Below are 26,379 nucleotides of genomic sequence, written 5' to 3' on the forward strand. Positions count from 1 at the left end.
ATAGACTGTGGGTAGTGAGAAAACTTGGTGCGCCGACTCTGGGTATAGTTGCCGTTTTCATGCCCGGAAGTCGCTCATATGCACATCTCTGTATGGCTCCCGGCTGGAATCGTACACTGCGCTAGGTTCCAAAGAAGTCCACAGGTTGCCCAGTCTCCTTCGGGCTTTGTGCTTTTGTCTAGCCTAGCGCCTGTGTATGTCTATGATAACATTGTGTTTTCTGAGTGACTTTTCTCATGCATGCCAAGCATCCTGTTCTCTTCTTTTGCAAACCCAGATTGCTGTGTTTTGTGAGAGTGCACAAGCCATCTTTACATCATTCTACTCATGGTATTATATAACCCAATACTAGTTCAAAACTAGTATTACAGTATTAGATAAACCGTGATAGTTCACGCATATGCGCATATCAGGATACAGACTTACTCGTACATGTCATGCATGTGTTGAGTCTTGTCTTGACTCTTGAAGGCTATGTGACGTCATACAGGGCTGGGGCGGCGGCCAAACTTCTGCGGCGCCGCCCTTTCAAATGCAAAACGTCATTGATTGACATTCGTGAAAACCCGGGGAGACGTAGAGTCTACGTGCACTATACAAATCACGTCATACTACTATCACTCAGCTCCAGAAGTAGTATCTCGTTGGACAACACTCAACACTCATTTTGACTCTCAAATCGATCGACTACAGTCAGACCCGTCATCTCTGGAACCTACATTCTGCCATTTCAGCAAGGAAAACTGCTAGTGCTTGTCAGACTGTACTCGACTCACTTTCTTTCAACAAAAGCATGTTGTGTAGCCTAGCTTGACGAAATTTCCTGTACTGTAGTTAACTTTCCCGTTAGTCACCAACTCAGCCTGCTTTTTGTAGTTTTGCAGGAGTGGACAACACGCAATGGCGTATGGTGGCAGGGCATCTGTTGAGGAGTTATCTGCTGCTAGTTACAATAGTAGTGGCTACCCAGAGCTACACGCTGGAGCAGTAAGGCACTCAAGCCCTGCAAGGAATCAAGGTGGTGATGACTCTGAGTTTGTGCTCAAATTTCGGAGGACCAGCGTACCCAGCGCACCCACCGAGGTCGCCCCTGTGAAGAGCATTAGTGCTGAGTCGTTTGGTCTCTCTGATACTGAAAGCAATATGTGAGTGTATGGGCACTGATGCTGAAATGTGGCTTTGTGCCACGCTGGATAGTGGTGACAGTGGTGGGGATCAGTACACAATTCACAGGCCAGTAATAGCGGGTCGGGACAATGTACTGTCGTGGACATGGAAATCCGGTCGCACGTCTAGCGCCCCCAGGGCGCTGGCCATGCAGCCATGGGTATGCGGTACACACATGCATTTATGCGCTGCAGCGCGCTGGTCGCATCAGATCAACATGACACTGCATGCTACGTTTTGTGCGTGCTGAGGGCCGCCGGCCCCAGTCATTCGACTGGATTTCCATGTCCACAACAGTACATAATCATTGTCCAGCCCAAGTGGGGAGGACGACTGGGGCAGCCCCCCCCCCCCCCCCCCAAGAAAATTCTCCAAAAGCAGAGCATGATTGTGGCTTAGTTACAGTATCCGGCCAGTCTACAAAGTTCACTTTCGACGTAACGCTGATGATATGGGGCGTAAAAGCCTGCCGGGAAGACTGAGGCGAGCAGTAAAATCCTTTACGATTCGTATGGCACAGCATGCAGTAGCTGTTGGCGTGAAGCATGAAACACCGTCTGTGACAGGTTATGATGTGGCTCAACTTTCTTGTTTGTCAGTGCTTTCTTACTATTATTTCTCCTGACATGAGGCGGTATCATTCTCACACTACCAGTTTGTCACAAGGCCAAAAAAACAGTAGCTGCGGGCTTTGTCCCCTTCTAATAATGGTCAAAGGAAAATCTGTTTGCCCCAAACAAATATAGCAAACAGCTCATCTGACACAGTTCTGGTCTAACCCTGAAGAAAGTGAATGACATGAAATCGTAGCTTTCTTAGTCAACTTGGTCATGTGAGCCATTTGGCAAGTTAACATAGGGAGCATAGTGTTTGAAATGCTCAAATTTGGCAAAGTTACCATTGCCACATGATGTCCTCGCCAGTTCACACGGTAAATGCAGCCACTTGGTACACTTGTATCCTGCATGCGCTATGAAACATTGAGCAGACTCAACTCTTCCGTCGCTCCCCGATTTGTGCGGTATTGCGGTTGTATTCCCTGTCCTGGTGTTCACATTTGATGCCGTCAATCGAAGTCGTGATTGTCTTGACGGTTCCCGTTGCTGCTTACGTGGCATCCCGTTGTGCCTCAGCGAATGTGAACTAAACTGTACTCATCTTTATGTGGACTGCACTGCACTGTGCACCGATGCTTCAGCATGCACTGGCATGCAGCTGCTGGCTGAATGGCTTGTTTGTTCACCATTGCATGCCACACATACGTTAGCAGGATAGCGTACAAAAAGATGCCGGCTTTGCACACATAGGTGGGTCAACTCTTCACATCAAGCTGTAGCCATGGCCAGACTGCACGCTGGGACCAGCTGCTACGGCCCATCACTCCATTTAGTTATCTCACATCCAGTACATGTACATGTAGTATTCAGTGTATTGGTATTACTGATAACGCGCACGTGTGCAACTGTACATGTACTTTGAAGTAGTATTGTCAGCGATACACAAGCTGCATAGCTCGATGACTTGCCAGTTTGAGCACTCCGGCAATGTACATGTACATTCAAGCCTGGTTGTAGGTCTGATTTTGAGAAATTGCACCCTTCATTTCTACCAGGTTCGGCCTCATTTTTCTCTGCTGCGCTTATGAGTCCGCAAAGGTGTGTTCACAGATTGAGTAACTCGTCCCCGCTGAAGCTCTTGATATTATTGCATGACTGTACAACCGTGTTCCAGTGAGGGAGAACAGACCTTTGAATAGCGAGTATGGTCATGTTGATGGCGAACATCTCGGTCGTAGTGGCGAACAAACGTGCGCACCACATACACACACACACACACACGCGCACACACACACACACACACACACACACACACACACACACACACACAGATATTTAAAGAGCACTGCTTGTTCTGTATGCTTTCATGTCCAGTAAAGTGACGTGCCCACGGCGGCAGCATCATGCATGTAGTAACAAGCTGCACCGTGCACTTTCCTTGTTTTGTGAATGTGTAGGCGACAATGTACTATTTGCTTTGGTGATGAGGATGATGCGCCTGGTTTGGTCTGGAGTAGGCCGTGCCGATGTCGTGGTACTTCTCAGTGGGTTCATCGAGCATGTATCATGCGCTGGATTGATGAGAAGCAAAAGAAGAAGGGGCCGGATTCAGTTGTTCGGTGTGAGCAATGTCAGGTATGATAGTGTGCCGAATGCGTAGCGGCAGGCCTGCCACTACATGTGTGCAGTACATGTGCAGTGTCGTTATGCTGTGCAATACTACATGACATATTTGTCATAGGGGACTGGGTAGTGTAACGTGCTGCTAGTTTTGTTGACTTGTTTACTGTTGTATGCGAATTATTTGTTTCCCCTCTTGGTGTCTTACAGTGTCTGTGGTAGCAGCAGGGAATAGTAAAATACCGTATTTTACTACTCACTCCCTGTGCTGCTATCTTGGTGTATACGTATTGTCTTATTGTAGTACCTAACGTATTTTCCAGGGTATTAGCCGCACTGGAGTATAAGCCGCACCCAGATTTGTTGTCACAAAATACAGACATCTTCCCTGCTTATCACTGGTAATTTGACCCTGGTAGGGTGAATCCCTGGTAGGGTGAATCAATTACTGTATGTACTGGTGTTTAAAGTGCAACTTATACTCCGGAAAATACGGTATATCTTGTTTATCATTTATTTCTGTATGTTGTAAAGATTCCCCAACGGCTAGCAGCCTGTCTAGGGTTTTTTCAGCATGATAAGTGTGGACACCGTGCGAGAGTTACATCCAGGATGTGTCACTTTTATTATCTCAATCCCCATGCGTGAATTTATTGATTTTGCCACCTTCCTCGTATCACGTTGCCATGTAGCTGTGCGCTTGACTACCTGTCTTAGCAAATCCCCCCTCCCTTTCCTCAAGCCTGTACAACATCCTGGACTGTAGTGTCTGTAGTGCTGCCTGCTACTGTGTGACCTACGTGTTCTAGTTAGTGTGTGCGAGTATCTCACTGTACTGTCAGAGTTGACACGTGTGTTGTTTGTTCAGTTGTGGCAGTCCTGCACAGTTGTGGCAGTCCTGTGCTGTGTATACAGTCATGTCTGTGTTGGTCGTATGAGTGTGATTACTGGTGCATTGGTAGTGGTGCTTTTCAAAGTTTCACATATCGCGGCACATCTACTTCAAGTACAAGATTGTACTGCTGTGATAATACCGTAGCGTATAGCGTATCCAGACCCTTGTATTTGCCTGCGAGAGACTGCGGTCCGCTACAATACGACTTCATACTCAATGGCACAACTCACTTGTCAACTCCCTCAACCTACTGTGAATTGGCTAATTTTAGCGATGGTGAAATTTTGGCAATTTTAGCGAAGGGAGTGTTTTTGCTAAAGTTTAGTCACGCTAATCGAAAGTTGCATGAATCTTCAGTCTCTTCTCTTCCTACGTGAAAACTTATCGCTAAAATTTCACCTTGCAAATTCGTGCCATGTTATAAATTGCTAAAGTTTTCACCCGCCAAAATTAGTCGTTTGACAATACTTTGTTCATACCAGTATGCTGCCATTTCATCATTCCTGTCTTTCTGTTCACTATGGAAGAGCTCTCTGCTTTTTTCTGTTCACTATGGAAGAGCTCTCTGCTTCTTTTTGTTCACTATGGAAGAGCTCTCTGCTTCTTTCTGTTCACTATGGAAGAGCTCTCTGCTTCTTTCTGTTCACTATGGAAGAGCTCTCTGCTTCTTTCTGTTCACTATGGAAGAGCTCTCTGCTTCTTTCTGTTCACTATGGAAGAGCTCTCTGCTTTTTTCTGTTCACTATGGAAGAGCGCTCTGCTTCTTTCTGTTCACTGTGGAAGAGCTCTCTGCTTCTTTCTGTTCACTATGGAAGAGCTCTCTGCTTCTTGGATTAGGCGCAGTACAATTGCCACACAAGCCCTGTTGTTGACTAGCCACTAAGCCAATAGGGCAAAGCTGCTTCTTGCCTCTGTCTGTATCAAGTTGTTGTTGAACTTTGTGTGGTAGTACAGTACTTTTATCCTGGATGAGTTGGTTCCTTCAGCATGTTGGTCCTTCTGTGCCTGCTTGTCAATGACATGCTGTCCGGAGACTAGGAGGTATCAGCTCGATAGCACCTCCTGTTGTGGTTTGGCTTCCTGTGCGTTTTGCAGTGATCTGTGGAGTACACAATCGGATCCCCCTACAGACTACACCTTTCTTCTTGTTGTTTTTGTGCTTTGTGGTGTACTGTAGTTATTTTTTCTCGCTCCGGTAGGGCGGTACAGTTTCTAGAAGTGGATTGTTGACGAACTGCAATGCAATAGCAGTGCATATGTTTTTCGTGTCCTGTGTGCTACAGTATCCATACACGATCATCATGCCCCCGGCATCGATTGCAGAGAGGGTGTTGTCTGCTAGCGACAACGCAGTGCACCTGCTCAGCCCGTTCAGCGTCATCGTCATGGGCTGCACTGGCCTGTTTCATCTGTCTTTCCGACTCGGCGTCATCTACAGCCAGGTGGTAAGGTAGACTTGTGTGCTACTGCTGCTGTTGGCAAGTGCTGCTGCTGCTGTTTTAGTAGTGTATCTGCTTGCTTGTTTGCCTACACATGTGTGTTATTGTGGGGGTGTGAATACACTCAATACAGTAAAACCTGTCAAGGCGACCACTCGGATAAGCGACCACCTGTTCTAGAAGACCACTGAAATCAGCACCAAGGAATGCTATTTCCAGTCACATGACCCTGGATAAGGAGACCACCTGGTTACAGAGACCACGTTTTGAAGGTCCCTTGAGCGGTCGTCTTAGACAGGTTTCACTGTACCCACATCATCAGCAGGTTGCACAATTACAAGTGGCCACTGTGAGAATGGGCATGCACTTTGTGCCAGAGAAACTGTGATCATCTCTGCCACTGTTTGGTGTGTTGACGTGCAGGCGGCTGGACCAGAGGTAACTGAAGAGTGGCTGAACGGAGTGAACGCCTCCATACCCACTCTCATCATGTCTCTGACGCCCATGGCCCTCCTCGGATTCAACATGATCAAATGGGACGAGATGGCGGCTCGCTTTGTCACCTGGTCGTGGCAGAGAGCCTGCAAGCTTGCCAGGCGCATCACTGCACCCAAAAGTACGCGATGTGTGTGAGCTGTGTATGTCATGCTCAGATTCCACACTCTCGTGTAGATCTACATGTTTATGTACAGTGCTGCTCAATGAAATCCAGTCGTGTCACTCAAGTTTGCGCCTTGCACCATTTCGGAGCCCAGTGTTCGCAGGTCTAGGGTTGCGCAACCCGCAGTGCATACTTGAGGGATACGCCTGGACTTCATTGAGCAGGACTGTATTATGCTTAGTCTGGGAGGGGGGTCGGATTGTCACACTTTGTTCTTGCCTGCACATGCTGTCCCAGTTGCAAAAGCTACGAGAGTGCATGTCTTCAGTTTACTGCAGTGTGTAATTTATTACGAGTACTTGTAGACATTAGTGGGAGATTTTAGTTTGGAGGTCTAGTCCAGACTGTATGTTGCATAGTGTGTAGTGTAGCAAGGGAGCCATGAGCATTCGCATCGGCCACTCCTGTTGTGTTCTACCGTGAAGTCGTGTTTTTCCTGTTCTTCTTTTCCTCTCAGTGTTAGTGTATGCCACTACCTGGCTCAGTGCGGAGTGTGTCTCTCGATACGTGTAAACTTGTACGGGTATAGCTATCATCTCTAAGCCATTAGTATGCGTTTCCTATATGTGCACTGTCTAGCATTGGTGAAGCCACGATTGTTGTTATTACTACTGCTGCTACTGTTGCTATGTACTGCTGCAGATTCCAGCCTTAGTCCATTTACGGACCCTGACGAGGATACGAATCGCGCTGAAATCGCTGTAGATCCACCAACACCAGACTCTGAATACAGCTTCTGGCTGGCGTCCTCCCTGTCGCTGCCCTTCGCCTCCGCGTTGTGCGGCTATGCCTTGTTCCGCAATCGCCCCTGGATGCAGATCAGCAAGACACTAGCTGTGAGTAGATGGGGCTGGAGGTGGCTGCTTTAGGCAGCGCTTTTGTTGTTGTTGTTGTTGTTGTTGTTGTTGTTGTTGTTGTTGTTGTTGTTGTTGTTGTTGTTGAGGTTGTGCAAGTTTGTTTCAGTATACTTCGAAGTAGCAGCACAATGTAGTAGTTAGTACGAAGTGTGTATTTTGCAGGAGTGCTGTTTTCATCTTGTTGGATGTTCATTGGTACATCTTCCCATCCTTTGAATAAACTACCGTAGAATCCCGCGGATAAGCCCACCCGCGCATAAGCCCAGGGAAAGTTCGAACATCACAAGGCTTCGTCATACAAGCCCAGGGTCATGCAGGTAGTACATGTGGGTTTTTTGGGCTTTTTTGGACATTTCAACACAATCATCGGTTATTTTTTGTTTGCATAGTGGCTTTCAGCAATGTACTTCTCACTTCCTTGGTACTTTCAATAGCACAATGTTGCTGTCAGCGTATAAGCCCACCGAAATGTCCTTGTGAAACAGATAAGTCCATGGGCTTATCCGCGGGATTCTACGGTATAGTAATAACATGCAGAGGGAAGTTGCAAGTGAAATCAACGTTATGCATTAGCAAATCATAAGCACAACCACAGCCAGTGTTCGTAGCAATGGGGTCATGTGGCCGCGTCCCTGGGGTATTATATCCATGTGGGCCCCGTCCCTAGGGTATTATATCCATGGGGACCCGGGTGGGATTTCACTTGCCCTCACTGCACTACACTGTATCTCCATCGTGCTATTCTGAATGAGGCTGGGTGACAGTGGGTACTTTCAATAGTACATTGTACTCTAATACCGATGCATTAGTTTGCGGGAAAGTTGTGAACGGGAAAAGTCTGAAGAAAAAATTGACTGTCACCACCAGGACGTGAACCAGCGACCCTCGCTCATGGACAGTGATGCTCTACCACTAAGCTATGGTGTAGTCATCATCCTAGCAGCGGCCGCTCAACATCTTCTTCAGACTTCGAAACTCACACCTGAATCCACGCAGGCTGACTGCGTTCTTGAAATTGCATGCTTGGGTCGGGATTAGTTATTATAAATGTGCCTTTTATTTCATTCTTGAACGAACATGGTTTCCTTCTGCATGTACTCTTGCACTGCAGCACACGTTCACAATAACGGGTTCATCATTGTGAACGTGTGCTGCAGTGCAGGCTCCTCTTCATAGCTTGAGCACTTTCTCAAACCTCAATTTTGCTTTATGCATCTGTGGGTATGCTGTAATGTGCTGATTGTTCTGAAATTATTGTGTGTGCGTGTGTGCAAGGGGTGCGTGTGTGTGTGTGTGTGTGTGTGTGCCTGGATGCATGCATGCATGTGCTGCTGCTGCTGCTGCTATGTCAACACCACTGCAGGGTGGATTGGCTTATCTGATGCTGACTGGCTCGTTCAAAGTGTACTGCAACCTGCGCACCGAGCAGCGTCGCAAGAAGAGGACCATTGAAGATTGCCTTCTGTAACTTTGAAGTGCTGCTACGTCGCCAGCGGCTTGCTCCTACTACTACTCATGCATCGTTGTTTTACAGCAACATCATATCACTTGACCACACCAGCACCCCCAGACTTGTAAGCTAGCTTTGTGTCTTGCCTCTCACGACAATACAATAGATCCAATTCCTTTCAAACAGCCAAGCAGCCAGGTAATCCTGGTGGCGGCGGGATGGCTGGTACACTGCATGCTCCTCATTACATGTTCAGTCATTACATGTTGTTCTCATGAAACACACGGGCGCTTTGAGTGTAAGTTTTGCATTTTAAAGGCTCTTAGTGGCTATTTCACCCAATAATAGTGTATAGCACTGCAAGGAATACATGGTAGTATCCTGCTGTTGCACCATGGAAGGAATAATGGCACCGCTACCGAGTTCTTCTCTCTTTTGTTTTTGTTTTCTTCCGTATTGCCATTGTGATATCCACGTGTATATATGTGTTCTTCCTCCATGTGCTGGTGTGCATGTGTGGCATTTTCTCTTAGTCTCGTCTTGCCTTACTGGTTACAGGCAGCAAGACCACCTAATTACTGCTGCTACTGCTGCACTGTTCCATCTTCGCTAATTGTATTTACTTCTTTGAAGTAGGATCTTGTGATGTGTCAGCTATGATACCCTGCGTTGTGTTGGGATTTTTTGGGGGGTAAAGGGACTAAAGAACTTTTTTCCCCTTTGTGAGAAGTCCCTGATTGGATGAGAATGGTGGACATGCTCGCTCGCTCTCTCTCTCGCTCCCCCTCTCTCTCTCTTTCTCTCTCTCTCTCTCTCGCTCCCTCTCTCGCTTTCTCTCTCCCCGCTCTCTCTCCCCGCTCGCTTTCTCTCTCTCTCTGCTCTCCCGCTCTCTCGCCCTCTGCTCTTTCGCTCTCTCTCTCTCTCGCTTTCTCTCTCTCTCTCTCCCCCTCTCCGCTCCTTCTCTCCTCTCTCTCGCTCTCCCCCCCCCCCCCCTCTCTCTCTCTCCGCTCCCTCTCTCTCTCCGCACCCTCTCGCCCCTCTCTCTCTCTCTCTCTCTCTCTCTCGGCATGTTTTTATCTCCGGTACTTTCTGTGCATCTGTTTCCTACCTAAAATTTCAATAACCGAACAAACACTAACACACATAATCCAATAGGGAACTGCTTCTCTGTGCATAAAATTTCTGCTCACCTAACCTGGCCTTTTGCTCTCATACAGCAGATTTTGAGCACCGAAAATTTCTGAAATTAGAGTAACTCCCGAGAGTGTCAACTCCAGCTATGGGGTCTGAGACGGCAGAACTTCACATCACGTTACAAACTTGTATTGTAATGCCGCAAATAGGGTTTTTTCTCTCTCTTTCTTTCTCTCACCAAAAAGACACATAGCAAACCTACAGAGAAAGGTGTCATTCGTTCCCTTCCCTGAAATATGAAATAATTCTCCGGTTCGGGTTTCGACAGGAAGTAGTTTCAACTGTAATGCACGTAACACCTGGAGACCAGAGCAGCCTGATGACAATAGTGACTGTGTCTTTGGACACGTCACAAAAACAGTGAATTATAGAAGTATCTTTTAAAACTATTCAAAACCAATGGCTCCAACACGTCGCAACTCCTTCAGAACCATGCTCCGTTGCAACAACAACAAAATGACACTGAACATGTGCCACCGAACAGCCAAGGCACAGTGGAACCGGGCCCGGCTGCGTGTTTCATTCGCATAACAAAGGTCAACACGAGGCTGCAGATGCAAGCCAACTGACCAGGCCAGCTTACTCTGTTGCAGCAGCAATACTATAATACCGAAACTGCCAGAAGAAATAGCTGCTGGCATGAGAATCATCGTTAGAACCACGAATGAGTATGGCAGCAAGTGCAAGGACAATGAAGCGCGGGCTCTAATTATATCAAATCAAATCACACTTCCCCAGGGCATGCGTGGTTCGGATAAAATTATTCTCTATGGTTGTTCATAGCTTAAAAAAAAGTAGTTTGCACAATATCATTAATATTAATGGAATAAAGAGAGGCAGGTCAGTGCAGTTGAAATCCATGGCAACTCATGAAGGAAACAAAATTAAAACGGCTGCCCGAGGAGGAAGCGTTTCCACAATGCAGCGCTGTGAGTAGCGACTCGGGGGACGTACCAGCGTGTTTGACCTCTACCTCTTTCAAAGTACTATTCAACTGGATATAGCCGTATCAAACGGACATGGAGTGAGACTGATCAATCATCTGGCATTCGATCAGTTTGCATTATTTCGTATGGTAAGCTATCATCACAGCTACTTGCTGTCACCGCCACCACCGCCACAACAACGTGAACCTCCTGGTTTACTGGAAGTTTCCGTTTCCTTGGTGTGAAGGGCGATGTTATTTGTTAGTGCTGGCATTCGCGAACAAAGAGAAGCAGCAGAGTACAACACAGAGGCACGTTTCCAAGTCTGAGTTGTGCCACATATGATGCACAGCATACTTCTCAGTCATTTCAGTCTCAATAAAAGCAGGAGTATATAGCCCCCCCCCCCCCCCAAGAGTGTGCAACTCTGCATATGGGGTATCCGACGGCGAAAACTCACATCACGTGTCTCAGATACATTCGTACTACAGTCGTCTCTCTCTAATCCGGCACTTGTTTATCCAGCACCCTTGCAAACCAGCACACTTTCTGGCAAAACGGATTTTTTCAGTTCATTTTGTACGCTTTAATCCGGCACTTGAATTCTGCCTCAAGCAGCGATTTTCTGCAACAAATCGTTCAAACTGTACATAATTCGGTTTTCTAATCCAGCAGTTTTACATCGCATACCGTACCGGAGCACAGCTATACCGGTATGTCAGTTTGGTCAGTGCACGACAGGCCAACGCAAATCCACGTGCACCGGAAAGTTGCTATGGTATTTTACCTGTGAACGAGAAAAGTGGCTGAAAAGTGCAAGCGAGCTGGGAGCCCACTTTCACGATAATCGTGGCGTGTACGAGAACATTTACACCAAAAAGCGCGAAACAAGACTTGATTTTTTACGCGGCTCTTTAGAACATGATAAGTATTGTATGCGTGTTTTGAAAATTTGAAATACCCATGGCTACTGGTCGGTGAAGCATTCAAAAATGCAAATGTGCCTGTCGTCGAGTGCAGCTGTGTGAATCCACACAGTCGCTTTTCTCGTATGTCACTCCCTGTAAAACGTGCAAGTGCCTGTCGTGTGAATACCCCATCAGGGAGCATTCTACACATGTAACATACACTTGGGAATATCCTATGTGCATTCCACAAAGTACTTGGATCGACACGGAAAATCCCTGCGTTTTGACGTATGACACAAACATGTATGTTAGTAGGTGGGTTGGAGGACAGGATTTGATAATCCAGCACCCTCGTTTATCCAGCAGAAAATGCCGTTGCAAAAGGTGCCGGATTAGAGAGGGACGACTGTACGTACAAACGAAGGATAGCGTGCGCGCAATCCGAAATCTGCCATGGTCATGCTGGGGATTTGCATACCCGCAGTGAGTTTCTGTCAGAGAGTGCTTTTTTTATTACTCTGCTGCTCGCTAAAAACGGGCTGGAAACGTACAACTGCAACACTGCACCACAGGCTGTGACTTTTCGCCGTCGGCGTACCCCATAGAAAGGGTATCAGGAGTTGCACACTCTTGGGGGGTTATACACTCTAAAGCTTGAGGGCATTTTAATTATTGTACGTCGAAGTACAATGTACCGGTATGTCACAATATCCTGGAGTTTCATTTTTTTAGCAGCAGCAGTGTGAACTCAGTTTCCAGTTGAGAATGAATGCACTCCTTGGCAGCACAATGTCACTGCATGCATATGATCAGATCTGCATACATGAGTGTCGTTCAGCCTGTGGCAAGACGTAATATTCAGACGATAACCATTGTGACCTGGCACCAGTTTCAACTTTCAAGCAAGAGAGAGAGAGAGAGAGAGAGAGAGAGAGAGAGAGAGAGAGAGAGAGAGAGAGAGAGAGAGAGAGAGAGAGAGAGAGAGAGAGAGAGAGAGAGAGAGAGAGAGAGAGAGAGAGAGAGAGAGACTGACAGAGACAGACAGACTATTGCTGCTGTTGCTGTACAAGTCAATGAAGCAATGCTTGAAGTGAGCTTACTATTTGCTGGTGCTCCCGCCTTGGGATGACAGTCCTTTGCAATCTTGTCAAAGAGCTTTCCTGGAAATGCAGCATAGGGCACGCAGAAGAAAAAACACATGGAAGAGAGTGTGACAAAATTGCTGGTGGCCTAGGAAGGATATTATTTTAAATTAAAATCAATAATTATTCACTTGTCCACTTTGATAATTTTGGGGTGCTCACACACTGGCGGCTATCGTAAGAGTGGTCAAAATCTGATCCCCGTCGTGGGTTCTGCTGAAATGTTGCTGTGTCACCGTGCACAAACAGCACACATACACCAGTGCATGGTGCCCAGGTACTAGGGAAGTATTCAAGCGGCTCCAGTACAGTTCACCAGCCCCATACAAAGAATCAACTACAATCAGCGTAAAAGGCAGTCTGATTGCTCGCCACGCCGCACCTGCTTCACCAGTGGGTGTACATGTGCATGTGCAAGTACATGTTTGCCAAAGAAGACACAACAACTACATGACTGTACTGGCTTACCAACATTCTGCCCTGTCTTTGCTGACGTCTCGATCACAAACGCACCGACCTCTGAACAAACGCGAACAACGACATTCACGCACAGTGTCGCATTCGCATAACAAGTTACACAGCACACAAAAACAGATCAGGACAAGACCACGCACACCGCTAGGGCACCCTGCAACGGTCTCACAGCACACGGCAACAGTAACTAACCATGTGTGTAGCTGTGTACGTCGTTCTCGTGTGTTATAATCTCGACTTTCAGAGATCAAACAGATTCACATATAGAACACATAGTCAGTTCGGAAACTTCGGATCCAAGTTATATTACCATTAGCCTTAAGGGCCTAGTTGGAGAATCAAGCGATCCCAAAAGCGGTGCAAAAGTGCTGCAATAAAATTGTACTTCTCAGTGCTGCTTCATGCTACCAGTACTCAACCCAGCACTGTCACAGTGTCAGCCTCGAGCACAAAGCAGAGTTATTCAATATCAACCCAGCACTGTCAGCCTCGAGCACAAAGCAGAGTTATTCAATATCAACCCAGCACTGTCAGCCTCGAGCACAAAGCAGAGTTATTCAATATCAACCCAGCACTGTCAGCCTCGAGCACAAAGCAGAGTTATTCAATATCAACCCAGCACTGTCAGCCTCGAGCACAAAGCAGAGTTATTCAATATCAACCCAGCACTGTCAGCCTCGAGCACAAAGCAGAGTTATTCAATATCAACGGTAACGTAGAGAAGCTGAAAGGACCCACGGGCAATCCTTCCACTACCTAAGACGGGCAGTTTGTTACACGGATGCAACGGCTATAGTATTTTAGAACAAGTAAACACACAAGAGTAATGCAAGCACAGGGTGACGGAGTTGGTACATGAGTAATGCAAGCACAGGGTGACGGAGTTGCTACAAGAGTAATGCAAGCACAGGGTGACGGAGTTGCTACAAGAGTAATGCAAGCACAGGGTGACGGAGTTGCTACAAGAGTAATGCAAGCACAGGGTGACGGAGTTGCTACATGCACACTAGTGTACAATGCCACAGGACCTACCTTGGCCGTATGACTGCAAGACATTTGCCTCGACTTTCCTCAACGACTTGTCCTGGGTCACAAGATCACACTTGGTGCCGACAAGGAATAGGCGACACGACTGCAGAACACACACACAAAGTGCACCGGTGAAGATACAGGTAAAGGCCATATAAGCCACTGAAGCGCCTACGCAAACCTGGATAGTGAGTCAAGTCGCTCTTCTAACTCTACACGTATTTATGTATTTGACCTACCTAGGACACACATGTACTCGTAGTCTATACGCCTCTGCATGTTGCTGAGCGATGCCGGGCACAGACCCGTGGCAAACACACATGCACAGACACATACATGCACATGTGCACATACGCACACACATGCACACACATGCACACACACACACACACACACACACATGCACACACACACATGCACACACACACATGCACACACACACACACACACACACACACACACACACACACACACACACACACACACACACACACACACACACACACACACACACACATAGCATGCAGAACCGATGCTTAGTTTGGTCAAGTACATACATCTCCTTCACAGCTCTGTAGTTCGTCCACCCAGTACTTTGCTCGCAAGAAGCTCTCAGCCTCAGTCAGGTCTGCAGGAACAAACAGCATGTGCAGCAAACACACACACAAACCGGTTTTAAAATTTAAATACAGACACACATGCACATGTGTGCACATAACAGAACAGGTACACACATGACCAAATGGGCACCATGCAAACGCACGCCTCCTTCAGCAATTACTTGAGCTTGAAAGTGCCTGAAACTAGCTGGCCCACGTTGGATGAGCAAGTGTAGAAGTTACATGCTCATACTCTCAAGCTTGGCTACTATTCCCTGGCACTAGTAAGAACAGGACAGCAGCCGCGGTTTCGCCCCAACTGATCGTCAGCCAAGCTGGTGTATGCGCAACAAAATGCTGTGCGACAGAGTCTATACATAGACAACAGTGCAGACTGGATAAGATGACCTCGATTAAAACAACACTGCAGTGTTGCCACATCATTATACAAATATCAGTAGGGTAAAAAAATAGAATGCATCATCCGAGGGTTTTTCCCCTTGACCCCTATTCACAGCAACCCCAGTATAACGTTACACACACACACACATAAGGCACTATTACGAAAACATTCACGGTTCTGCGTGAGAATCGGACTGAGTTTTCCAATATTCCGATTTTTCACGAGACAGATGACTTCACTTAGCACCTTAGTTAGGGCGCGTTCAGACTGGCGTAAAAAACAAGCGGAATGTGAAAGTTGTCAAGGTGAATCGCTTACGTGACGTTCCCGCCAGCGTAAACACGGAAAAGGTTTCCCACCACTCTGCAGGCCAGTGGAATGCAGATTCCGGCGGCACGCGGAGCGCTTTTGATATCCTTGCAGCACATGTTCCGTCTTTTCGTTTTATTTCAGCCTCTACTCTTGCAGTCTGACTGCATGCTTTTGAGTTTTGAGTTTTGACTTCTAGACTGCCAACTAATTACTTCTCCCATCATGCCGAAATCTTTGTTCGACTCAGCAATGGAGAGGGAGTTCATGGAGCTGTACGTGGTGATTTTTGCGGGCCGCTCTGCAGGCAAAACGTTACTGCGAACGAGAAGCATACTCTGATCGCGGAGCGGATAAATGCCACCCAAGCACCAAACACTCCGGACAGACATAGTATTCTTTCCGTCGACAAGCACAAGCAAAAGCACCATGAGCCAGCATCTCAACAGACTGAATTAGTTTATTTTGATATCCAACTCAAACTTTAATAGTCAACTCAAATTTTTAAAAATGTCGAAGCTTCACATGTACTGGCCATTCCAGCGGGATACATGTGCAATGTGATTGCGATTCCCGGGATTACGCTGCAGCTTTCCGGCGGCTATTCACGCCAGACTGAACGCGCCCTTAGAGGAGAGAGCTGTGGAAACACTCATCGTGACCAGTAAGAGCAAAACATCTGGACAATCACTTCTACACCGGGCAGAATCAAAACTGGACATCTTCATGGCTGTTAACGACATGCCTAAAAAACCGGCAGGCTGCTAACATGTCGGCAGGTGTGGCAACACGGCAACAGGCTGGGATTCTACAACTGCAGTGCTGCTGAATGAAATCCGATCACGTGAGCCTAGTTTGCGCCCAGCCTCCAGCCTCTAGGTTAACATGCTCAGTCACGGTTTGCAGGTCTACTGAGGGCTGCACAGTGCCCGGCGACCCCGACGTGCCATTGGTTCGCTTGATCGGATTCATACATACTGCCAGCACAGCATTGTTGAGCCAGTACACAGTGCTACCAGCTGCTACCGGTGCACAGTGTAAATCATGGTAAATCATGAGTGCCGCCGCGAGCAGTGCCTACACATGTAATCGTGAGTGCCGCCGCGAGCAGTGCCTACACATGTAATCGTGAGTGCCGCCGCGAGCAGTGCCTACACATGTAATCGTGAGTGCCGCCGCGAGCAGTGCCTACACATGTAATCGTGAGTGCCGCGAGCAGTGCCTACACATGTAATCGTGAGTGCCGCGAGCAGTGCCTACACATGTAATCGTGAGTGCCGCCGCGAGCAGTGCCTTCACATGTACTATATGTGGGTAACTCACTGACACAGATGATGGCAGCCACAGCACCGCGGTAGTACATGCGGCTCATTGCCTGGTAACGCTCCGAACCAGCCGTGTCCTAACACATTATACACAAATACACACACGCAATCGCACACACATGCATACATGCACACACACCCACACCCACACACACACATACACACACATACACATACACATACACACACACACACACACACACACACACACACACACAAACACACACATCATAGTACACACACACACACACTCACACACACACACGCACGCACACACACACACACACACACACACACACACACACACACACACACACACACACACACACACACACACACACACACACACACACACACATGCAGTACACAATGACCCAACGATCACACGACAAAACTACCCGAAGAAAACAATGACTAAGGGGCCTTCCGTAAATACCGATATTTATTTAGAAACGAAAACTAGTCGTTTCTCTTCAACCCCCCCCCCCCCCCCCTCCCCCTCCCTGAGAAACGAACACATACAAATGGTACATAGTATCGATATTTTTGGTCTTTTTCTGGACATGCTCACGCATGCAAAATGTACATCGATATTTTTCAAGAAACGAATAGGCACTCAACCCCTTCCCTCCTAAACGTCAGTAAACGACTAATTTTCATTTCTAAATAAATACGTAGTCAAGTGGTGTGCTTCACTGTCCGAAGAGTGCTCAATGCCCATGTAGGGCAGAGCCTTGTACACAAGAGAGAGAGACTTTGGAAGCTTTGTCACAACTCCGAGTTTCACGTATCTCTACGATCATCAGGTTGCCTGATGATCGTAGAGATACGTGAAACTCGGAGTTGTGACAAAGCTTCCAAAGTCTCTCTCTTGTGTTTCTAAATAAATATCTATATTTACGGATAGCCCCTCCCTAAGGGGCCATCCGGGGTTACCGATTGTTTTTACAAAACGAAAAGTTTTAGTATTTTCCAGCCCCCACCCACCCACCCACCTTTACTGCAGGTTAAACGAATTCCAATAAAATATTGGGTCACCATCCGAGTTAAATAAAATATTGATGTCTATTTTCGACACCCAGAAGTAACTGGGTATTCCCCATCAGCATTCAATAATTATTGTACTTGGTCCGTTCCATCGCAATTGTCGCTTATCTATCGCAACTAAGAACAGGAGTTTTTTTACCGCTCTGTGAAATTTCCAATACGCATAGTGAAGAAGCATGATACAGGATTCCTGTCCGCCACAAGAAATAAATTCAGCGATGGAATCTGATGAAGCAAGTCGAAGGAAGGAAGCAAGGTTACAAAAAATGTACAAAAGAAAACAGCGACGGAGCGCCTTCTTGCACTCAGGCTTTAGTTTATCCGACTCTGGCTCTGTATGTATCACTGAGCTGATGCCACTTGAGCTCACATTCACTGGTGTGTATAGCTGCTAGTGTAGAGTACCGTATCTCTTGCTTTCTCCGCTTGGCGTATAGCAGCGACGGAAAGGAACAGTCGCGGTTGTCACTTTGGCACTTGGAGGAACGTGGGCAGCGTGACCCGTCTGTCACTACAGTACTGTGTGTTCAACAATGTTTTTGAATCAGGCACACATCCCTCTCCAGACAGCTGTCATACGCTCTGCTGGATACGCTGACCACGACTCTTGTGCTGCGCTGCCAGGTCGGACAATGTCTTCTTTGCCACCATCTCGCCATCAGTTTGCAGGCTTGCAAAGAATACCAGGTCATTGCAGTTCAAACATTGCAGTTCAAACAACTGAGCTGGCTGGCCTCGCCGTGACTGTCACGCTCTCCAGGTCAGGATGTCGATTTCCCCTGCTACAGTTCCGGTCTTTGAGCTGCGCTTGGCTTTTCGCTGCAGCGAAAAGTTTCCCACTTTTCCATCAAAATTGTATGAATCGCGATGCCACTGGCGCTAGTCGCGATGGTTTTTTTCTTTCTGGCTCCTCTGATCTTGCCATCACAACCTCCCAAACGAATGTGAGTTAGATATCGAGATAGGACTGGGTTTTACCTGTCAAAAGGTGCGTGGGAGATAAGCGACAATTGCGATGAAACGGACCAAGTAAAAACGAAACTCCACCAAACCCACCCACCCCCAAACGAAAATATTATCGGTAACCTTGGACGGCCCCTAAGTGACGATATGGCTTCTGCATGCATTAAGTTCATAGAGTACATGTAGGAAAGGGTCTGGACCAGGCCAGGGGCCGGTATCTGTGCCAGGCCAGGGGCCGGTATCTGTGCCGACTGTTCATGTGATCGCATACACCTAGGCTCTAACCAACCGCGTTCTGGTTGTAGTTATACAGGAGCACGGTTGCAGTGTGCCCTCCGCCTTGTGGCATGCAGTGCCATAGTCATACATGCATGAAATGCCACACCCTACTACCTCCAGACATACCGCACAAGTACAGCATGCTGTACTTACCCAAACACCCAACGTGACTGGTTCGCCATTGATCATTACCTTCTTTGCACCAAACGCAGCGCCGATAGTCTACGGGAAGGAAAGAGAACATCCGGCAGACAGCCAAACTGAAACTGTTACAAAGTGGGAACTGTTACATCGTCACAGTTTCATTCTATTCGGCCGGCATGATTGGCAAGAATCAAAAATGAAAGTGAGAAATAATTGCGTAAAGAAGAGGAGCCAGAAACAGCATTGGGTAGGATGCACAACAGCACATGCATAACAGCACATGCAAGAAGGAATGACAAAGGCTTCACAATTCCACCTTTTGTCAATGATTCCTTCTATTTGTATGGTGTTTATGCATGTTACCATGTTTCTTGTTGCTCCTCTTTGCAATGTTTCTATAACATCTCTAAATAAGAACACCTGGTTAACTCATTTGTCAGTTAGCTCATGAAGGCAATGTCCATCTTGGTCACGGTGCAAGGAAATGTCAACTTGTTCCATTCAAGCAGCTACTGAACATTTTCTGACGGAGAAAAAAACATACTTATTCATGATGAAACGTCAAAATTGAAATGCAGGACACAGTGCAGCACTCAGGCCTCGCTGCTCGCCTTCTAGCGTCCTACACATGACTTCAATGTTACATTGACTGTTTTTCCGCTAGGCCGCAGCCATTTGGCTTCCCGCTGACTTCTTGAAGTCACCACATTATAATACCACTTATTTTACAATTGACCAAACTACCGGTAGTACCTATTCCGCGGTCCGGGTTGCGGACATATCTACATTGGAATGTTCTAGCGTGTCGGCATACATGTAATACCAAACGCGTTTCACGACCGGCTGTGGCCCAGCACGATACAGCAATTTTTGGTATTATCCATGCCCAAATATTCTGGCCAAACAATGTATAGCCGTGGGAGGTGCAGAAACCATTTCAATTTCAACTTGTTCAAGCGAACTCGTTCATATGCACTCACGTTTTGGTATGCAATGGATTCAGCAAATCGGTCGTGTAGAAAACGCTCCACCAGGCTCGTCTTTCCTCCATACTCCTTGCCCAGCAAGACAACCTTGATGTCCACTCGGGCAGTACTCATGCTCGCTAGGTCCAGCACCGCTCAAAGCTACAACGTAGCCGCTAGCATCCCTTCCGCAAGAACTCTGGGCCCATCTTCACACTAAAAATAAAATAAACGCTCAGGTTTGAACGGAAAATAATGACACACTTTTGCCAGTGCGTTTGTGGAGAGCTACGTCTTTCTTTGAATGTTGATTTAGGACAGTCTCGCGCGCGCCAACGACACACGTAAACCATTGTAAACGTCGTTTATATAATACGTGCTGATGCTAGGCCTATTTTTTTCGTAGTCATGTGTGCTGCAGTGTCACAGTCAGTGTGCGCGTGTGGAGTGCAAGCTCGTGTCACGTCAGTTGTCAGTTTCACTCACTCTCGAGATCTCTAGATTTAGCGCTGGAGCTAAAATATAAAGAGAATACAGACTACAGTCTACAGCACTCAGTAGTAGTCAGTACATAGCCTACAACTAATACTTACAAGTAGGCGCTGCCGTCTATGTAGACTACATGACGTGTTTGTAAAATTTAAAACCAAGGTCAAGGACATGTATTATTTATGGGACCAAAAATGGTATGTGCACTCAGCTAGCTGCCAGGTAGCACCGGTACGCGGTGCAGAGCCGTACAGCCCAGTACTCAGTGTAGCACTAGCGGTAGCACAACAAGCGCAGCACGAGCTCGGAGTAAAATCACTTGTTGCTTTCCCTGTTTTGAAGCAGTCGGAAGTTACTTGGAAGGAGTTACCAAGAGTACATGAAATTTTTTTCATGTACTCTCAATGCTGCCAACCGCCCGTATTTGTCCGTATTTTTACGGAAAAAAGAAGTTTTGTCCGCAGTACGGATTTCAATCGGATATCCCGCAAACGATCATGTATATGATCAATTGCTAAAACCTTCGTAACTCCATCGTTTCTTGTGCCAATTCAACAATCGAAGGATCTACGTGGCAGCCAAAACTCCAAGCTGTCCAATGCAACACTCACGGAAGCGTTACGATATCATTCCAGAAATATAGTAGACCAAAGTTATGACCTGGTGAAGTTGAAAATTGTACTGAATTCGTAGGCTTCGCAAGTGAACTCTGTGGCTGGAAAAGTTGTACAGTATCGTTTTTTCTTCCAAACACTAAATCAGTCAAATTGTTGACCTGAAAAACGAGTACGGAAAACTCTGAAAAATTCTGCAAAATGGCACTGGGCAGTACGCATGGGGGTAGAGGACACTTGGTAACACTGTACTCTTGCCTTGGTAGTACTGGCCTGCCTTCGATCTTTATCTTTGACTTGTGAGTACATGTACCTCCGAGCTCCTGGCGCGTGAGTGAGTCACCATGGGCACCACTAGTGCCGCAGTCACTAGTGTGTACTGCGGAGACTGCGGACAACGAAAACGACGTTGGCGTTGCAACCAGTCAACAATACAATGCCAATGGTCAAGCTGTTATGGTTAGCATTCATGGTTTATGTCGAATGGTCTGGTGTCTGACACTTGTGTCAGCCAAAGGCAAAGGCGACAAGTATCGATATGACGATAGTGCAAGTACTCGCACACCTACTGGTAGACCAACCAGTCCAGTGATAAGTCCGATACAAGCAGCACAGTCATGTATAGTACAGTCACTCAGTCAGTGCTATGCCTGGCCCTGACGCCTGAGTGAGTGGTACATACAGGAAATCATGCACACGCTGATGACATAAAGCCACAAAGGACAAAAGTTCACCCATAACACAAAATACAATCAAGAAAACAATGCCGCTGAAACTGACCTCTTGATCTTGTCTACAGAACACAGTACAAACAATTACATGATTGCTCATGTATAATACAGTAGAAGACTACAGTCCATTCAGAAAAAAGATGGGCTCTGGCTCTGGCGAGCTCCCGTATTTGGCGATTTTTTCGTGATTTCATTGTACACAGTGCAGTGCTGCGAAATTAGAACTTTGAAAAAGAGTCCAAAAAGGGTACCTGAACTGGGGTTCGAACCCCACAATGCACTGTTGCAGGCAGGGTCAAACGGCCTGGATTTTGATGGTTTTTTCCAATTCAATGCTTCTGGGCAAAACCTGGCCGATATCCTATTCTTGTTATGGCTTGCTTTTTGGACAAATAGACTTCAGAAACATAATTGGAAGAGGATTCCATAGGGGATTGCAGAAAAAATTCTAAAAAAACTCAAAGTTTGACCCATTTATGGCCAAAAGCTAGAAGTCCATCTTTTTCTGAATGGACTGTAGGGAATACCTGTTGCATAGAGCTAGAGTCATTTTGATAGTGTACTGCAATCATACAGATTACAGAACAACATGGACAATCAAGGCTTGTTTGCTGCGACTTCAAGAGTATTAACCACGCTCTCGCAATCATCTGGCAACATGAAGATTGGGTGCCGACCATGCCAGTAATATGCCAGGAGAGGGTACTACAATAATATAAAATACCAAGATTGGCATGACAAGCCCTGAACTGGCCTGGGGTTATTGACTCGATCCTGCTATTACTAGTATTAGTAATACATGACCATGATGACGTAGTCTACCGAGTAGAATGATGAAAACAGGGCCTACAGTGTAGATTGTCTCGACGTCGAATGCAATGCTACTGCTGATGGCATTGCAGCACTATAAACATGACTGCACTTCAAATCAGGGATAAAGACCACTGAGATCCCGAACAGAATGATATTCCAGGTTCTGATGACTGCAATTCATGCGGTGGATCACAACCTGCTTTGCTTGTGTCTTGTCGGCTGGGACGCTTGTGTCTTGTCGGCTGGGCTGGGACGCTTGTGTCTTGTCGGCTGGGCTGGGACGCTTGTGTCTTGTCGGCTGGGCTGGGACGCTTGTGTCTTGTCGGCTGGGCTGGGACGCTTGTGTCTTGTCGGCTGGGCTGGGACGCTTGTGTCTTGTCGGCTGGGCTGGGACGCTTGTGTCTTGTCGGCTGGGCTGGGACGCTTGTGTCTTGTCGGCTGGGCTGGGACGCTTGTGTCTTGTCGGCTGGGCTGGGACGCTTGTGTCTTGTCGGCTGGGCTGGGACGCTTGTGTCTTGTCGGCTGGGCTGGGACGCTTGTGTCTTGTCGGCTGGGCTGGGACGCTTGTGTCTTGTCGGCTGGGCTGGGACGCTTGTGTCTTGTCGGCTGGGCTGGGACGCTTGTGTCTTGTCGGCTGGGCTGGGACGCTTGTGTCTTGTCGGCTGGGCTGGGACGCTTGTGTCTTGTCGGCTGGGCTGGGACGCTTGTGTCTTGTCGGCTGGGCTGGGACGCTTGTGTCTTGTCGGCTGGGCTGGGACGCTTGTGTCTTGTCGGCTGGGCTGGGACGCTTGTGTCTTGTCGGCTGGGCTGGGACGCTTGTGTCTTGTCGGCTGGGCTGGGACGCTTGTGTCTTGTCGGCTGGGCTGGGACGCTTGTGTCTTGTCGGCTGGGCTGGGACGCTTGTGTCTTGTCGGCTGGGCTGGGACGCTTGTGTCTTGTCGGCTGGGCTGGGACGCTTGTGTCTTGTCGGCTGGGCTGGGACGCTTGTGTCTTGTCGGCTGGGCTGGGACGCTTGTGTCTTGTCGGCTGGGCTGGGACGCTTGTGTCTTGTCGGCTGGGCTGGGACGCTTGTGTCTTGTCGGCTGGGCTGGGACGCTTGTGTCTTGTCGGCTGGGCTGGGACGCTTGTGTCTTGTCGGCTGGGCTGGGACGCTTGTGTCTTGTCGGCTGGGCTGGGACGCTTGTGTCTTGTCGGCTGGGCTGGGACGCTTGTGTCTTGTCGGCTGGGCTGGGACGCTTGTGTCTTGTCGGCTGGGCTGGGACGCTTGTGTCTTGTCGGCTGGGCTGGGACGCTTGTGTCTTGTCGGCTGGGCTGGGACGCTTGTGTCTTGTCGGCTGGGCTGGGACGCTTGTGTCTTGTCGGCTGGGCTGGGACGCTTGTGTCTTGTCGGCTGGGCTGGGACGCTTGTGTCTTGTCGGCTGGGCTGGGACGCTTGTGTCTTGTCGGCTGGGCTGGGACGCTTGTGTCTTGTCGGCTGGGCTGGGACGCTTGTGTCTTGTCGGCTGGGCTGGGACGCTTGTGTCTTGTCGGCTGGGCTGGGACGCTTGTGTCTTGTCGGCTGGGCTGGGACGCTTGTGTCTTGTCGGCTGGGCTGGGACGCTTGTGTCTTGTCGGCTGGGCTGGGACGCTTGTGTCTTGTCGGCTGGGCTGGGACGCTTGTGTCTTGTCGGCTGGGCTGGGACGCTTGTGTCTTGTCGGCTGGGCTGGGACGCTTGTGTCTTGTCGGCTGGGCTGGGACGCTTGTGTCTTGTCGGCTGGGCTGGGACGCTTGTGTCTTGTCGGCTGGGCTGGGACGCTTGTGTCTTGTCGGCTGGGCTGGGACGCTTGTGTCTTGTCGGCTGGGCTGGGACGCTTGTGTCTTGTCGGCTGGGCTGGGACGCTTGTGTCTTGTCGGCTGGGCTGGGACGCTTGTGTCTTGTCGGCTGGGCTGGGACGCTTGTGTCTTGTCGGCTGGGCTGGGACGCTTGTGTCTTGTCGGCTGGGCTGGGACGCTTGTGTCTTGTCGGCTGGGCTGGGACGCTTGTGTCTTGTCGGCTGGGCTGGGACGCTTGTGTCTTGTCGGCTGGGCTGGGACGCTTGTGTCTTGTCGGCTGGGCTGGGACGCTTGTGTCTTGTCGGCTGGGCTGGGACGCTTGTGTCTTGTCGGCTGGGCTGGGACGCTTGTGTCTTGTCGGCTGGGCTGGGACGCTTGTGTCTTGTCGGCTGGGCTGGGACGCTTGTGTCTTGTCGGCTGGGCTGGGACGCTTGTGTCTTGTCGGCTGGGCTGGGACGCTTGTGTCTTGTCGGCTGGGCTGGGACGCTTGTGTCTTGTCGGCTGGGCTGGGACGCTTGTGTCTTGTCGGCTGGGCTGGGACGCTTGTGTCTTGTCGGCTGGGCTGGGACGCTTGTGTCTTGTCGGCTGGGCTGGGACGCTTGTGTCTTGTCGGCTGGGCTGGGACGCTTGTGTCTTGTCGGCTGGGCTGGGACGCTTGTGTCTTGTCGGCTGGGCTGGGACGCTTGTGTCTTGTCGGCTGGGCTGGGACGCTTGTGTCTTGTCGGCTGGGCTGGGACGCTTGTGTCTTGTCGGCTGGGCTGGGACGCTTGTGTCTTGTCGGCTGGGCTGGGACGCTTGTGTCTTGTCGGCTGGGCTGGGACGCTTGTGTCTTGTCGGCTGGGCTGGGACGCTTGTGTCTTGTCGGCTGGGCTGGGACGCTTGTGTCTTGTCGGCTGGGCTGGGACGCTTGTGTCTTGTCGGCTGGGCTGGGACGCTTGTGTCTTGTCGGCTGGGCTGGGACGCTTGTGTCTTGTCGGCTGGGCTGGGACGCTTGTGTCTTGTCGGCTGGGCTGGGACGCTTGTGTCTTGTCGGCTGGGCTGGGACGCTTGTGTCTTGTCGGCTGGGCTGGGACGCTTGTGTCTTGTCGGCTGGGCTGGGACGCTTGTGTCTTGTCGGCTGGGCTGGGACGCTTGTGTCTTGTCGGCTGGGCTGGGACGCTTGTGTCTTGTCGGCTGGGCTGGGACGCTTGTGTCTTGTCGGCTGGGCTGGGACGCTTGTGTCTTGTCGGCTGGGCTGGGACGCTTGTGTCTTGTCGGCTGGGCTGGGACGCTTGTGTCTTGTCGGCTGGGCTGGGACGCTTGTGTCTTGTCGGCTGGGCTGGGACGCTTGTGTCTTGTCGGCTGGGCTGGGACGCTTGTGTCTTGTCGGCTGGGCTGGGACGCTTGTGTCTTGTCGGCTGGGCTGGGACGCTTGTGTCTTGTCGGCTGGGCTGGGACGCTTGTGTCTTGTCGGCTGGGCTGGGACGCTTGTGTCTTGTCGGCTGGGCTGGGACGCTTGTGTCTTGTCGGCTGGGCTGGGACGCTTGTGTCTTGTCGGCTGGGCTGGGACGCTTGTGTCTTGTCGGC

The 26,379-nt window shown here is 48.9% G+C and overlaps 2 protein-coding genes across 2 annotated transcripts; one reads left to right on the top strand and one right to left on the bottom strand.

Moving 5' to 3' along the window:
• The first annotated feature begins 660 nt into the window (after positions 1–660).
• On the top strand, positions 661–9,306 carry LOC135814127 (E3 ubiquitin-protein ligase MARCHF5-like). The gene is made up of 6 exons (XM_065327193.1): positions 661–1,145; positions 3,182–3,359; positions 5,523–5,684; positions 6,102–6,294; positions 6,982–7,175; positions 8,560–9,306. Exons 1-6 carry the CDS (start codon positions 901–903, stop codon positions 8,662–8,664), a joined length of 1,077 nt encoding a protein of 358 aa, XP_065183265.1. The 5' UTR covers positions 661–900; the 3' UTR covers positions 8,665–9,306.
• A 1,005-nt stretch (positions 9,307–10,311) lies between these two features.
• Positions 10,312–20,643, bottom strand: LOC135814128 (ras-related protein Rab-24-like). The gene is made up of 8 exons (XM_065327194.1): positions 20,369–20,643; positions 19,398–19,466; positions 16,954–17,032; positions 14,877–14,947; positions 14,323–14,422; positions 13,285–13,335; positions 12,775–12,834; positions 10,312–11,033 (listed from the first exon to the last, which is right to left on the bottom strand). Exons 1-8 carry the CDS (start codon positions 20,486–20,488, stop codon positions 10,933–10,935), a joined length of 651 nt encoding a protein of 216 aa, XP_065183266.1. The 5' UTR covers positions 20,489–20,643; the 3' UTR covers positions 10,312–10,932.
• Positions 20,644–26,379: the final 5,736 nt, after the last annotated feature.

This window comes from Sycon ciliatum, chromosome 4, assembly GCF_964019385.1.
Source record: "Sycon ciliatum chromosome 4, ocSycCili1.1, whole genome shotgun sequence".
NCBI classification, from domain to species: domain Eukaryota; kingdom Metazoa; phylum Porifera; class Calcarea; order Leucosolenida; family Sycettidae; genus Sycon; species Sycon ciliatum.